General features: G+C 40.0%; 2 protein-coding genes and 1 long non-coding RNA gene across 3 annotated transcripts; all 3 read right to left on the reverse strand.

The window, feature by feature from the left end:
- Positions 1-1,602: 1,602 nt before the first annotated feature.
- Positions 1,603-3,098, reverse strand: LOC146483719 (tropomyosin-1-like). The gene has a single exon (XM_085105885.1). It carries the CDS (start codon positions 2,862-2,864, stop codon positions 2,004-2,006), a length of 861 nt encoding a protein of 286 aa, XP_084962011.1. The 5' UTR covers positions 2,865-3,098; the 3' UTR covers positions 1,603-2,003.
- A 2,912-nt stretch (positions 3,099-6,010) lies between these two features.
- LOC146483720 (uncharacterized) lies at positions 6,011-7,805 on the reverse strand. The gene is made up of 3 exons (XR_014863830.1): positions 7,717-7,805; positions 6,869-6,919; positions 6,011-6,763 (listed from the first exon to the last, which is right to left on the reverse strand). It is a non-coding gene; the product is annotated as an uncharacterized LOC146483720 (long non-coding RNA).
- Positions 7,806-10,301: 2,496 nt separating this feature from the next.
- LOC146483721 (monocarboxylate transporter 10-like) lies at positions 10,302-13,101 on the reverse strand. Its single transcript, XM_085105562.1, has 2 exons — positions 12,395-13,101; positions 10,302-11,892 (listed from the first exon to the last, which is right to left on the reverse strand). The coding sequence occupies exons 1-2, from the start codon at positions 12,932-12,934 to the stop codon at positions 11,692-11,694; spliced, it is 741 nt and encodes a 246-aa protein (XP_084961688.1). The 5' UTR covers positions 12,935-13,101; the 3' UTR covers positions 10,302-11,691.
- Between the last annotated feature and the right edge of the window lie 285 nt (positions 13,102-13,386).

Below are 13,386 nucleotides of genomic sequence, written 5' to 3' on the forward strand. Positions count from 1 at the left end.
CCATTTGGCTTTAAAAATATGCTCAGAAATCTGTCCTTGGACATTATCTGCTCCTCGAACTCACAGTTTTCCTCGAGCTTCGCTCTCGGAAAACTGTTCGCTTCTTGGAACAGATAATGTCCGCGGACAAATATCTGAGCATATTTTCGCGCCAAATGGAGGCTATTGTTTATTTATCACTTTTTGGGAACCACGTGGGTATGAGCGTAAACAAACAGAGGAAAATCATTCCCACCTACAGTTTTCTCGTTAGCTTTTCGCTCTCAATTTAAAAAATGTAACCTCTGGTACATCAATAGGAGCCTTTTTTTGCAGTTTTAATTTTTGGGAGAGTTCCATTCAGTTAAGTAGCACCCGATTCATTTTTAAATGAATCGAGAGCTATTTGCTGATACAGCGTCCATCAGATCAGGGTAATCTCGAAAAAAATATACTGAAAGAGGGGAAAAAACTGGGGGTGGCTAGCCCTTTGGATTTCACCAAGCCGTTCCTTGTCAGGAGGCCCGCTAGGTATCTCCCATTCGTTTCGGCTTTAGTATGCGGGATCAGAGATCCCGACTGTAGGAGGTTGTAGCGTCGTATATAAATCATTGTGTCCTTGAGACGTTAGCCATATGGGACTCATTTAATACTTTTGTTCCCGCAGTGATGTTTTGTGAAGGGTTATTAAAGTTTATGCCTATAGAGTGTGTGCACGGCGGCCATGTTGGAGGACTAAAACAATAGAAGATATTTGCATAAAAATAGAATATATTTCCCAAAGGAAGATCATTGTATTGTTTCGGTCCTCCAACATGGCCGTCGTGCACACACTCTATTGATATACTATTGGCAGTTTAAAAATCAAAATATTGAAAAGGCAAGCGAATTTAATAAACCGTGTCTGAAGTATACGCATGCGCAATGCATGTAAAGCAGCCCTAAGCTTTTCTTGTGCAACAGATCGCACACTTAAAGAGTTCACCTACCCAGGAGCTCTGCCTACCGAATCAAAATGAGAAACACTATTATGACTAGCTGATTGGCGGGAATACCAGAGCGAATACGAAAGAGTGAGGCGCAAACCGGGAGAAGGGGATGGGGAGGGTGAAGGTCCCCTTCTCCTCTCGCGCTCCCCACCCTTCGATGTCTGCTAAGGGGGGAAGGGAGAGGAGCGAGAGCTGGCCTGGTGCTTGGTTTGATTATGGAGGGAATACTCCCCCTAAGGACGGAACATTCCTGTACCCGCACAGCCGTATGCAACACCCGACGAACGACGGATTTTAAAAAGCTCCATGATAGAAGATTCCATACATAGCATCGCTTACAACGCCCTTGAACAAACCGCATGGCTCGCAAAAAGATGTGGCAAATTCAAAAAACATTCTCACTGTTGATGCAGCGAGCAAGACTGGCTTCTGCTATTTGGCACCATGGCTCAGGAATATATGTTTCGCTAAATGATAATGAATTCCTCGATACAGGCCGATTTTAAGATGTTTACAAACACGCATCGATTATTATCTGGCTGTGACCACGCTTCAGTGATTTTCGCTTGTCACGCAAAAGAAATTTATCCACTTTTCCTTCACTCACGAGCGTTAGTTAACAATGTTATAACGATTTGATCCAATGCAAATAAAGGACTTTATTAGAAAGCTACCTAAGAAACATGAAATTGAACTGACAGACAATTAAAAATATCTCGTATTTAAATTTGGCAACCCGTCGAGATGATTTCGTTGGAAGCATTGAAATACACATTTAATTAAAGGTAAATTAAAAAGTTGATCAATGGAAAATGCAACATATTAGGTCAAAATCGTTAAAAAATTAGTTTCTTGTAGATTGAAAAATAGCCAAAGTCTCTGAAACAGTAAAATAATACTCCTAAAGTTGTTAAGTCAATATTCTTTAATTAAAAAAAATAATCATCCTTTGTAAAGTCCTTTCGATATAGCAGCGACTCTAACAGCCAAACGTGCCTATCACTGAAATAAAACGGTAAGAAAAGATGAAGATGTCTAATAGTCTTCTTCATCGTCTTCGGGTGCTGGTTCGGGTTCGGGTGGGGGTTCGTCAGCCGGTTCCGTCTCGTCCTGTGCGACACGGTAGCGATCTGTTACTTTCTTGTGCTCAATGGCTTCGACATCTTCCATGGATAATTCCACCAAATCCTGCATGTCCTTCATCTCCTGTTGAATACACTTGATTTTGTCCGCGAAGTTGTCATGTTCTTGAGTCAGATCGTCGATGACAGCTTCTTGTGGCTGCACCTTGCGTTCGGCTTCCTCCGCGCGGGCCTCAGCCTCTTTTAGTTGAACTTCTAAGAACTGTAGCTTCTCGATAAGTTCCTGTTCGTGTTCGGCCGATTCGCCGTCTTCGATTTCCTTTTCACGGAGCTGGTTGCCGGCATCTGTAATTTGCTCCTCCAACTCGTTGGATTTGTTTTCTAAGGTCTCCACGCGTTCTCTTGCTTTCTCCACCTCGGCTAAAATAACTTTCAGTTTTTGCTTCGTCTCTACCAGACGCTCATCGGATTCCTTTGCAGTTTGGATGGCCTCGATGACTGATTCTTCCATTGACGTCAATCGCTCGTCGCTCTCGCGATCAATCCCTTCCAGCTCCTTGCAAGCGTTTTCGTGTTCGGCTGAAATATTCTGCACCTCGCGCAATCGGCTTGTTTTCTCTTCCAGCGTTTCCAGAGTTTTAGCCAGTTCATCTTTAACAAGGACAATTCTTCGCCTGAATGAATCCGCCTCGCCTTCGTTTTTGTCACAATTTTCTTCCACCTCACGAAGTTTCTCTTTGGCTTCACTCTCCCGATCTTCAGCCTTCTCGACCTTGTCCTTAATTCCTTGCAGTTTTCCCTTCACTTTTTCCATGTTGCAGACTTTATGGCGGACGAGGAGCAGGCTTGGCAAACTGACCGAGATACACAGCGAAGACGCACAGCTACCTTGCAGCGAGCTAAACAAAGTGCGATTTGAGGCACGTAGTGTTATGTTTGTAAATGCAAATTATTGTAAGGTTCATGAGGTGTGGGCCATTTAACGATCAGAGATTGGTGGTTCAGGGCTGCTTATCAGTCCAGGCTCGATTTACCTCTCAGTTTTGCCTGTTCATCCCCCAAGACACTATTTGTCCAACATGAATGCCATTTTTCACCCAGTCACTAAGACATCATCAAAACAGTAGAACCGCAGTGTTTTTATGGAAATCGAATCCGTTGCGTGGTTTTTCTTGTTCACAGATGCACGAGTATCTTAGAACATAATGAATGCCACTTGATCAAAGCTTGCATTGTCGCTACCGCAACACTTGACTTGTAGTTCCGTCGCGTGACACAATTAAACACACGTTACATACCTGCGTCATTTTGTCTGTTTCTGCTTTGACCATTATTTTTCTTGGCTGTAAATCACATACCGTCTGTCTTATCCTATCCCATTTTCCCTAACTTGACACATAAACAAATTCAAGACGGATTTAGGAGAAGCCTTGTCAAAACCACAGTCAGCTCTTTGAGGTGACTGTCTTGCAAGTAAATATAACGCTAATAAACAGAAATAGTATTGCTTTTTGGGAGGGATTGGTTCGGTCTCGGGACCCCGGAGACTCTCCCGGTGCCGTAAAGAGAGAGGAAAGGTGTGTACCGGTATTCTACATTCCGCGAGCTCTGTTTCAAGACACCTGGGAAACAACAACAAGAACAACAACATCAACATCAACAATTTATTTGTATTGCCATTTACTTTAATTTGATGGCATTGCAATTAAAAAATAAAATAAAATAAATAAAGATGGGGACTACGACAATAGTAAATAAATAAATAAATGAATCACTTTGTATAAGTGTCACTGTAGTTAGCGCAGAGCACTAATTGGTGACACTCTCCAGATCGAATTGGAATTTGGAAATGTTGGTTTTTGAGGAAAGGGGAAAACCGGAGTCCCCGTAGAAAAACCTCAACAACAAACTCAAAAAATAAAATACAGCAATAATAAAATAAATAAAATACAATGAACCGGTTAGAGTGAATGTCAGTAAATATCAAAGAAAAATAAAATAAAAAAATAATAATAAAAAAAAACGCGGTCAAGGTCGAAATATCGATTTGACTCATATTTTGTCTACAGCAAGTTTAAGGTTCCAAAGAAAGCGAGATGGCATAAGTTTTTTCGAAATATTCATTCTACTGGGACCGCGCAGCAAGTTTTCAAGTGGGGGGGGGGGGGGGGGGCGGCTTGAAAGGCAAACAAATAAGATGGGCCAACTACGGGGGGTTGGGATCCGGAGACAGGCTTCCCCGGATAATTTTGATTTTAACCCCTCTAAAATGCCGAGAAATGCGTTTTAACTTAATCAATGAATTCCTTAATTACTATACTGTTACCTAATAAAAACTGATATAACTTTATTTTTTCCGATCTTTAAATTATAAGGATAACTCCTTTACTGACACCAACTCTAAAATAAACCAGGAATCCAAACGATTTAACTTTCACAGCATTCAACACAACGATGTATAAATGGTGCATCAATCAGAATGAAAACAAAGCAAACAAACAGAGGAACTGAGAAGTTTTTCCTTAAAAATAGCAAAATTCCTCTCTCTGTTATCGTTGCGGTCAGCAAATTCGTTGGCAATATTTACAAGAGAAAGTCTCCTAAGAACTTTAATTTTTATTGCTGTGTGATGAGTTTGATAATTTTTTCAATTAAACTTGCCACAACCGTCGCCAAATTTATTCCAACAAAGTTGTCTGTTAATTATCCGGGAAATCAGCTAGTACTGTGTTTTCAACAAAAGCTCGCGCTTTAACTGCACCTTATGTCTAATGAGAACATGCCTCGATATAAATATTTTTAGGGAAAGGGAATTTACAGTGTAACGTAGAGGAAAGTACAACCTTTGAAATGAAACCTCTTCCACTCTTCAGTTATTACTCATCGAAGGTTTCTTCATCAAATTCTTTTAGCAAAGTGACCTTTTAAGTAATATATCAAACACGAGACACAGTGTTTCATCACATATCAAACACTGAGAAGAGAGTTGAAAATACGACGCGTAGCGGAGTATTTTTGACGAACTTCGAGGTTTTTGATATTGTGATGAAACACTGTGACGAGTGTTTGATATAATTTCTCAAACAAACTGATTTTGAAGGAGAAATTAAGGATGCAAAAACAAGGAGTTTTTCGTCAGATTTCCAAACACGTCACGGTGCATGATTTCCTTTGTCTTTGGCTTTTGAATTATTAATGAGTTTGAGAATAATTTGATGATTCATTTCGAGAGAGAGCAAAATCAGGATTAAACAGTATTACAAATTTTTTAATAAACATAATAAAGGTAAACCAATGGTGATTACTAATCGATTGGTACCCTTTCCATGTAAATTAGTGAGATGTTCCTGTTCACGTATCCTGGGGTTACAAAGACAAATTTTTGCAAAGTGCACAAACTGTTATCAATAATAGGAGATGTAATCGTAACTCTATTGTAAAATCAGAACTGCTGGCCTATAATTTATATATCTGGCCCCAGTTGTTCAAAGGCCGGATAACTTTATCCGGTGGATAAGGCGCTTTTCAGGGTCTAAAAAATACTTCACGTTAAATGTTGTCCAAGGTTTTCGTACACTCCCAAACTAAGCTGTGGCTAGAGTGTTCATATTCGCTTGTACAAGAGGAAATACTGAAATCTTTGCACAGATTGAAACTGTCGGATAGTGACTTATCCACTGGATAAAGTTATCCGGCCTTTGAACAACTGGGGCCTGAACAAATTAAATTGACCTGTGAAGAGTAATCTACACGTCTAATTTTGGGGTTGAAGCCGAACCATCTTATTATTTTTGGCAATTTGAGCCTGAAAAGTTCTTAAGAAGTTCTTAGTTACTGTTTTGGTATTTCAATAAATCTATGCGGACGTAACCAAGACGTCTATTATTTGGGTTAATTGGACAATATATTGTCTGATATTTTACATGAATTATTTTTTTCCGTATTTATACTGTTTATTTTACAAACATTTGATCGTAATAAAAATGTTCTTAACTGACTCTCAGCCTGGGTAATGTTCTAAGTATGTTCTTAAATTTTAGTTAATCTCAGCCTTAACGTTCTTATAAAAAAAAAGAGTGCACTTGTAAATAGACAAACTAAAAGAAACTTATGTTCTTCTGTTTCTCTTCCGTGGCAAATGCGTATGACTTAGGCTGTCGTTGAGCTTCTCAACTTCTGTTTTCCCTGAAAATAATTATAAAATAAATATGCCGTTGGAAAAAATGAAAAATGAAGAATAATCACCTGTGTGTGTTGAGTTACGATGGAGGAGAGGCGGGTGGGGAACGGAAGCTCACCAGACGTCGAATTAGCATACTGATTTCCAGTGTTATAATCAAGAATAGAAAATCGTTCCTTTGTTTTATTCTGGAATGCGTTCATTTAAAAAGAATGCTTACACTTGCCTCTCTTCCTTCTTCTTTCCATTCTTTTATTTTTGCCATCGTCGGTCTTCTTTTTCTTCTCATCACCACTTTCTCCCTCGCCCTCTTTGACACTTTCTCCATTGCCATCTTCGTTCCGTCCACTTTACCTTCTTCACTGTTGTGGTTTTCGCCCTCTTCCTCGCTTTCTCCTTTGTTCTCTTCGATGCTTTCTCCTTCGCTCTTTTCACCGCTTTCTCCTTCGCTCTCTTCACCGCTTTCTACTTCGCTCTCTTCACCGCTTTCTACTTCGCTGTCTTCACTGCTGTCCCCTTCGCCCTCTTCACCGCTGTCCTCTTCGCTCTCTTGTTGCGGCTGTCCCCTCCGCCCTCTTCGCTCTTTTCACCGCTTTCTCCCTCGCTCTTTTCACCGCTTTCTACTCCGCTCTCTTCACTGCTGTCCCCTTCGCCCTCTTCGCCGCTGTCTCCGTCGCATTCTTGTGGCGCTGGAACACAACGGAGTAATTTTAGAAAAAATTTAATATCATTCAAAGACAAACTGAGTAAGGCATGGGTCGCACAAAAACTCCACACAAAAAAATTGAATTGACTGAATTGTCAAACTGTCAAAATTTTCGGCACACGAGCTGATAAACATTTTCTCTTGATAGGACAGGGTCGTCCATTTCTCGTAAGACCACTTCGGCTCCTCGAGCTCAGGAGAAGTGGAAAGCTCTCTGTGAAGTCCTCACCAGGGCTTCATCCGGTGCCACTCTTACAATAAATTTGTTTGTCACCTTGCACACAAGGGAATAAAAGTTGCAAGTATTCGGCGTCGAAAAGGCTTGGAATTGCGAGGGATTGTAACGGTTATAAAATCGACATCCATCCAAGAGAGAAAGAGAGAGAGAGAGAGAGAGAGAGAGAGAGAGAGAGAGAGAGAGAGAGAGAGAGAGAGAGAGAGAGAGAGAGAGAGAGAGAGAGAGAGAGAGAGAGAGAGAGAGAGAGAGAGAGAGAGAGAGAGAGAGAGAAATAAAAAAGCATGGACTGAAACAATGCCGTGCTTTCAGTTTTTTTTTCTTCCGAAAGTAATTGAATTTTCACACAAATTTGCCATGCCAAAGAACAAGTTTCTCTTTTTTTAAAAGCAAAGTATGCAAAGTGTGTTTTGTCTGCTATCCACACAAAAAATGATAATAATGAAGATAAATATTATTGTTTAACCTTTAAATCAAACAACTTTCATGGAAATATGGTTATCTGTCATGGAACACGCTAATTAAAAAATAGTGCCTAAATTTACCAATTTTCCTTCTTCTTTCCTTTTCTTCTTCCTCCCCAACGGCGGTTCCCTTATTCTTTCCCTCATCCTTTTCGCCGCTGTCTCCCCGCTTCTCGTGGCGCTGGAACACATGAGCATGCATTATTTGAGAAAAATACAATCTTTGGAAAAAGTATTGAAATATTTAACATCACTTCAACATAACCTGAGTAAGAACATGTTTTTCTTTGGAGCACAAAAGTGCGTTTACACTTTTTTTTCTGCTAGCCACATAAAAAATAATGACTAGAAGAAACAAGCGTTTGCTATGTCATTTCGTGTGAACTTGGTACTTGCCGGGATTTCCCGATTTAATTAACTACGGCTACTGCTGCTAGTACGGCTATTAAGGCTACTACGCGGGCTAGAACTCAGGTACTACGGCCACTAAGGTAACTAGGGCTGCTGCCGCTACTAGGGCTATTATATGGGTGTGACTGGGACATAATAGTTAAGATTACATCAAATAGCAGCCTTAATTAATAAACTACATAGATCGGAGCGATTGAAAGTTAAATGATTTACCTCCGCCTCTGTCTCTTTCTCGTCATTGTCTTTAGTGGCTGAAGAGAAGAAAATAAACATGATTTCAACCAATAAGTACATAGCAACCTGTCGCGCAGTGAGTGTCGTGTGGTAGCTAAGCACACGTATGTTTTGTTTCCTTTTTTTGCGCCTGTTAGCATGTTCTTCTTACCCTACTTTTCCCAGACTAATATGTGAGACAGCTCATCGTTTACTACGAATCTCAGAGTATCACTTATTCCGGTCACCAGGGAACTAATATAGTTTGACTTGTTATAGTTTGACATGCACCATTCGTTGCTTTAAATAAGTTTGCTCTACGCATGAAGAATATTTTTCATTCGCCACTGCAGCTCGTTAGACCCATTTTGGCTATGTTTAAAACTTAGCTTACCTGTTAGTACCTCCCTCAACCATTCTGGAGAGAGGACATCTTGTTGTAAGTATGTCACTCTGACATTTTGTCTTATTCCCGGGATTTTTTTTTCAGTGCTTGGCTTTAGCCTAATTCTTTTCTTCTTAGAACGCCATTTAGAACGCCATGAAGTCCTGCGCAGTTATGTTTAACAGGTTTTAAGTATTCGTAAAACGATGGTTGGATCACGAGGCACAGAACTCCATCCGTGTGGCCAACATCAAGAACCTGTTTACCTGTTGACAGGGAGAATAATGCCTAAGAGAGGAATTTATGTCAACCAAGTGTTGACCTTTGTTCACCTGGGCCCAGTTGTTTCGAAGCCCGATTAAGCTAATCCTTGCTCACCCACAAAGCTCTTCACCAACAGTCCCCCATCTACATACAAGACCTGATACGCCGCTATACAACTTCAAGAACGCTCCGATCGTCGTCTGACGCATTTCGCCTATGTGAACCATAATCTAAAGTCGTATGGCTCCAGAGCTTTCGCTGTTTCGGCCCCAGAACTCTGGAACAAACTACCTATCGACATCCGTAATTGCGACAATTTAAATGTTTTTAAACGTAAACTTAAGACTCATCTTTTTTCGAATTATTTTAAACAAATATGATTTTTACTTTGTAAAGCGCTTAGAACAGAACTGGATAAGCGCTATATAAGTAGTTATTATTATTATTATTATTATTATTATTATTATTATTATTGATTAACGTGAACTTTGATTAGAGTTTTTTACTAATCAATGAAGATTCTTCCAAAAGATTTTTGTCCTTCAGTATTGACATACACTTTTCTTTACCTTTAGCTTGACATTAGCCTTTAAACCCATTTTAAACGAGCGAGATGACAACCTCGATTAACTTTTAATCGAGGATTAGCGTTAATTGGCTTTCGAACAACCCGGCCCAGACAACTAAAACTGTCCCTATCAGATGGCATGCTCTTGGAACCTTTAGGCTTTTCTGCCGAACACATTTTTTTGAAGATATACAGAAGAGTGACTGTGTACCTCCTACAGACATGAAATTGCATTGCAAAGAGCTTTTTATTGAACCCAACGATATCCCAGAAACGATACCCAGTGCTTCCTATTGAAATCTCCCAAAGATCATGCAACTTTCAACATTTTGCTACCAAATATGGGAAGTTAGACGACAGTCAATGAGGCAACAATCACTTATTCGAACAAGGCGTAGCGTTGTTTGTGATAACGATCAAATAAGATGAATTTTGGTTCATTGACTAGTCCTTAAAAACCAATGTTACTTATCCTACCTCATCTGGTTTTTTTCCCCTCACAAAGGAAAACAAGTCATGTAAGAAAATGTGTAAAATGTCCCCGCTCTCTAAGGTTGACATTTCGGGAAGCTGTTCCTTCTCTGTTTGCTTGTTCTGGCGCTCTATTGCGAATGGTGCCACCACATCGATAAAATACTGCCTTATTTCTGTAGAAAACGATCCGCCTCTCAGTTTTGTCGTCTGAGTATAGCTCAACACAAAACTAAAAACCTACTACAGGTACTACAACCGACTACTACAGGTACTATACATCCGGTCCACTATAGGTACTACAGCTACTACAGGTACTACACCTACTACAACTACTACTTCTACACCTACTACAGCTACTACAGTAACTACAGCTGCTACACGTACTACAGGCACTACAGCTACTACAGCTACTACAGGTACTACAGATACTACAGGTACTACACTTAGTACAACTACTACAGCTACTACAGCTACTACAGCTACTACAGATACTACAGGTACTACACCTACTACAACTACTACAGCTACTACACCTATGCAGGGCTGGCTTTTTATATACTTTATGGGTAGCGTATTGAGTTGCAGTTAAGTTCAATGGGTACTCTAAAAGAAGATCATGATGATGGAAAAGCGAAGCCTGGTAGTGCAAGCTCTTTGTGTCGTTGGGCGTGTCCTTTCCAACATAGTCGAACGGTTATCGAGCACAACTGCGCGATTATGGAACATATATCACGTCGATCTCCAGTTACACATTGGAATTGACTGCCCCATCCCCGTTTGTTAAACTCCACTCAGTGCTACCAAATCTACTATTCCTAGAAACCGTAAATTCGACGTTAATAAAGATCCCCGCCCGACGGTAGTTCTGCTATGAAAATATAGAAACGCCCGTAATAAAAGAGAGCAGGGGATAGCACCAAGTTTTAAGTATTTGTTTTACTTTTCGTCAAAACTTAAAGGAGATAGGAAGACGAGAAAAGAAATATTTTATTTGATACTCTTTAATATGACCAAGTCCAAATCATACAGATTATAAATAGAAGATTCAATAGACCAAGAACTGGGCACAGGCCAGCTTATCTTGATTGTATTTTAAGTTTTATTCATAAGAACATTGTAAATATTTTCTTTTTTAGTTAGTAACAGATGAAGAGCCACCACGTGGAAACCCTGTTAATAAACCGATTACTTACTTACTTACATTTCCGAGTTGCTGCAAACCTCATTATGAATTGAAGCGAGGCTAACTACAAATGCAAAGCTTTTCATATGAAAATTAGTTTTGTTTGCATATGAATGAAAACTAATTTTCATAACAAAAACTTCACACTTAGCCTCGCTTTCATAATGAGGTTCAAAGGAACTCGGAAATGGCCAATTACAAACAAGTTTCTTTTACCAATATTTCCTCATTAGTATTCTGGGAAGGTTCTAAAAGTTGAACGCCTCCTTTGGATAAATAATTCGTCTGGAACAAAGGTACAATGAACAAAATACACGTGGAAATGATTGTGATTCCTCCGGCACAAAAGAACGCTACGGCATAACTCCCTGAACTGTCGTGTATCCACCCCGCAATTGACGGTCCTGCAGTTTTAGGAATAGAAAGACTACAGTACAAAGAACTTAGAGCTGGCCCAATTTTGCCTTCTCCAACTAGGTCTTGAACAATTAACTGCATTGCAATTAAGAAACATCCCTCTAGAAAACCGTAGATAAATGCGAAGGTTGCTAACAACTCTTAATTGGTTGCTACAGGAACCAATGTTATGGAAACACCTATTGACAGAAGCGTTAACTGTAGCGCGGTTAGGCGGTTGACTCTCGGCTGGTCAATTAATTTGCCAAAAAGAGGACGAGCAGTTATTGATCCAAACGCTATAAAGCTGACTAAGAAGGCTGCCTTGGTGGAGTCGACCCCAGAATCTATAGCGAGACGAACCTGGACAGAAATACATAAAATGCATCGATAAATATAGATAGTCCCTGAGGAAGTGCGTGTGTGCTCTGTCCTTGATATGATGATAAGTGATATGATGATATGATATGATATGATACGATACGATACGATACGATACGATATGATATGATATGATATGATATGATATGATATGATATGATATGATATGATATGATATGATATGATATGATATGATATGATGTGATATGATAAGATATGATATGATATGATATATAGTGCTTCACGGCAGCATTGCAATGCCGGTTCTGGCAAAACCCGGTGGCAAAAAGTATCAGTACAATTTTTATGCATTGTGTGTTCCTTTTCGTTCAGAAGTACGTTTCACAGTCAGTTAGAAAATGAAATTGAGGATTTTCAAGCTTAAATTTTCAAATATATTTTGGTCACTCTTGTACTTGGAAGGGTAATTTGAACGACTGTTAACAAAAAAGAGAAAATACTGATTTTATGAAACTCAACTTACCAAATGCACATAAGGGACCAAATATGCCAGCATAAACAGGCTCAGGGCAACCACCAACGTGACGTAGCCTTCATTCTTGAATATTGACCAATCGAAACCAAAGTTTTTGTCGGCGTTAAAGTCCGGTGGTTCTTGGGAGCAGGAAAGTATCAATCTTGTCGCAAATCCACACAGTACTAAAGTTAGCTGCAACCCAGATAAAACTTGAAAGGCTTTCGCCAAACCCAAGCTCTTCACAAGGTTTGGAACAACAGCACTTAGAACCAAAGAACCAACTGGTCCTCCAAGAAATACGATCCCATTGGCTAGCCCGATTCGCGCCCGAAAAAACTTCGGAAGCACGAACAGGGCCGAACAATAACAAAGACAAGAGCCGAAGCCCCAGACCAGGCCATAAGTTATGTAAAGTGGATAAATATTTCCCGCCACAAATGAAGAAGAGAAGAGACCAACAACGCAGATAATACCTCCAAATATGATGACGTTGGCGAACCCAAATCGGTTACCAAGAACAGCGGGGACCATTCCAAACGCGTGCATTGATCCAGATGCGATGGTGGTCACCCAAGCTGAAGAGATAAAAGAGTTTGGGCCAGTGAATTTATGAAATCATGTCCAACGCCTACAACTAAGTATTCGAAATTATCAAACCGAGATCTATTACTCATCCCTCGCTTGTGGGCCTCTGAGAGAACCCTCCAGGTCCCTCTCAACAAAGGAAAGTCTACTTAGCGTATGACAACTGTTTTGTTTGCATTGCGCTTTGGATGCAGGGGACCACGCGACGCGAACTGATGAGTGCACCGTGGCTCTTTTTCTTTCTTATCAACCCTTTTAACAAAAAGCGGATGCTTGCACTGCACTGGTGTCATGCTATTCCCTGGTTTAATTCCTTGATATATTTGTAAAAGCCGAACGTTCTGAAAAAGCAGTTTACTACTTATTTAAGTTTTATTTTAGTTGCTGCTGTTGCTTTGTAAACTATGTAAATT

The sequence above is a fragment of the Pavona decussata genome, unplaced genomic scaffold, assembly GCF_977016875.1.
Source record: "Pavona decussata unplaced genomic scaffold, jaPavDecu1.1 SCAFFOLD_38, whole genome shotgun sequence".
Taxonomy (NCBI): domain Eukaryota; kingdom Metazoa; phylum Cnidaria; class Anthozoa; order Scleractinia; family Agariciidae; genus Pavona; species Pavona decussata.

Coding starts and splice junctions, on each gene's coding strand:
- LOC146483719 (XM_085105885.1), bottom strand. CDS start 2,864: ATGGAAAAAGTGAAGGGAAAACTGCAAGGAATTAAGGACAAGGTCGAG.
- LOC146483721 (XM_085105562.1), bottom strand. CDS start 12,934: ATGCACGCGTTTGGAATGGTCCCCGCTGTTCTTGGTAACCGATTTGGG. Junction 11,893..12,394: donor TGGTCCCTTATGTGCATTTG/GTAAGTTGAGTT, acceptor ATTTCTGTCCAG/GTTCGTCTCGCTATAGATTC.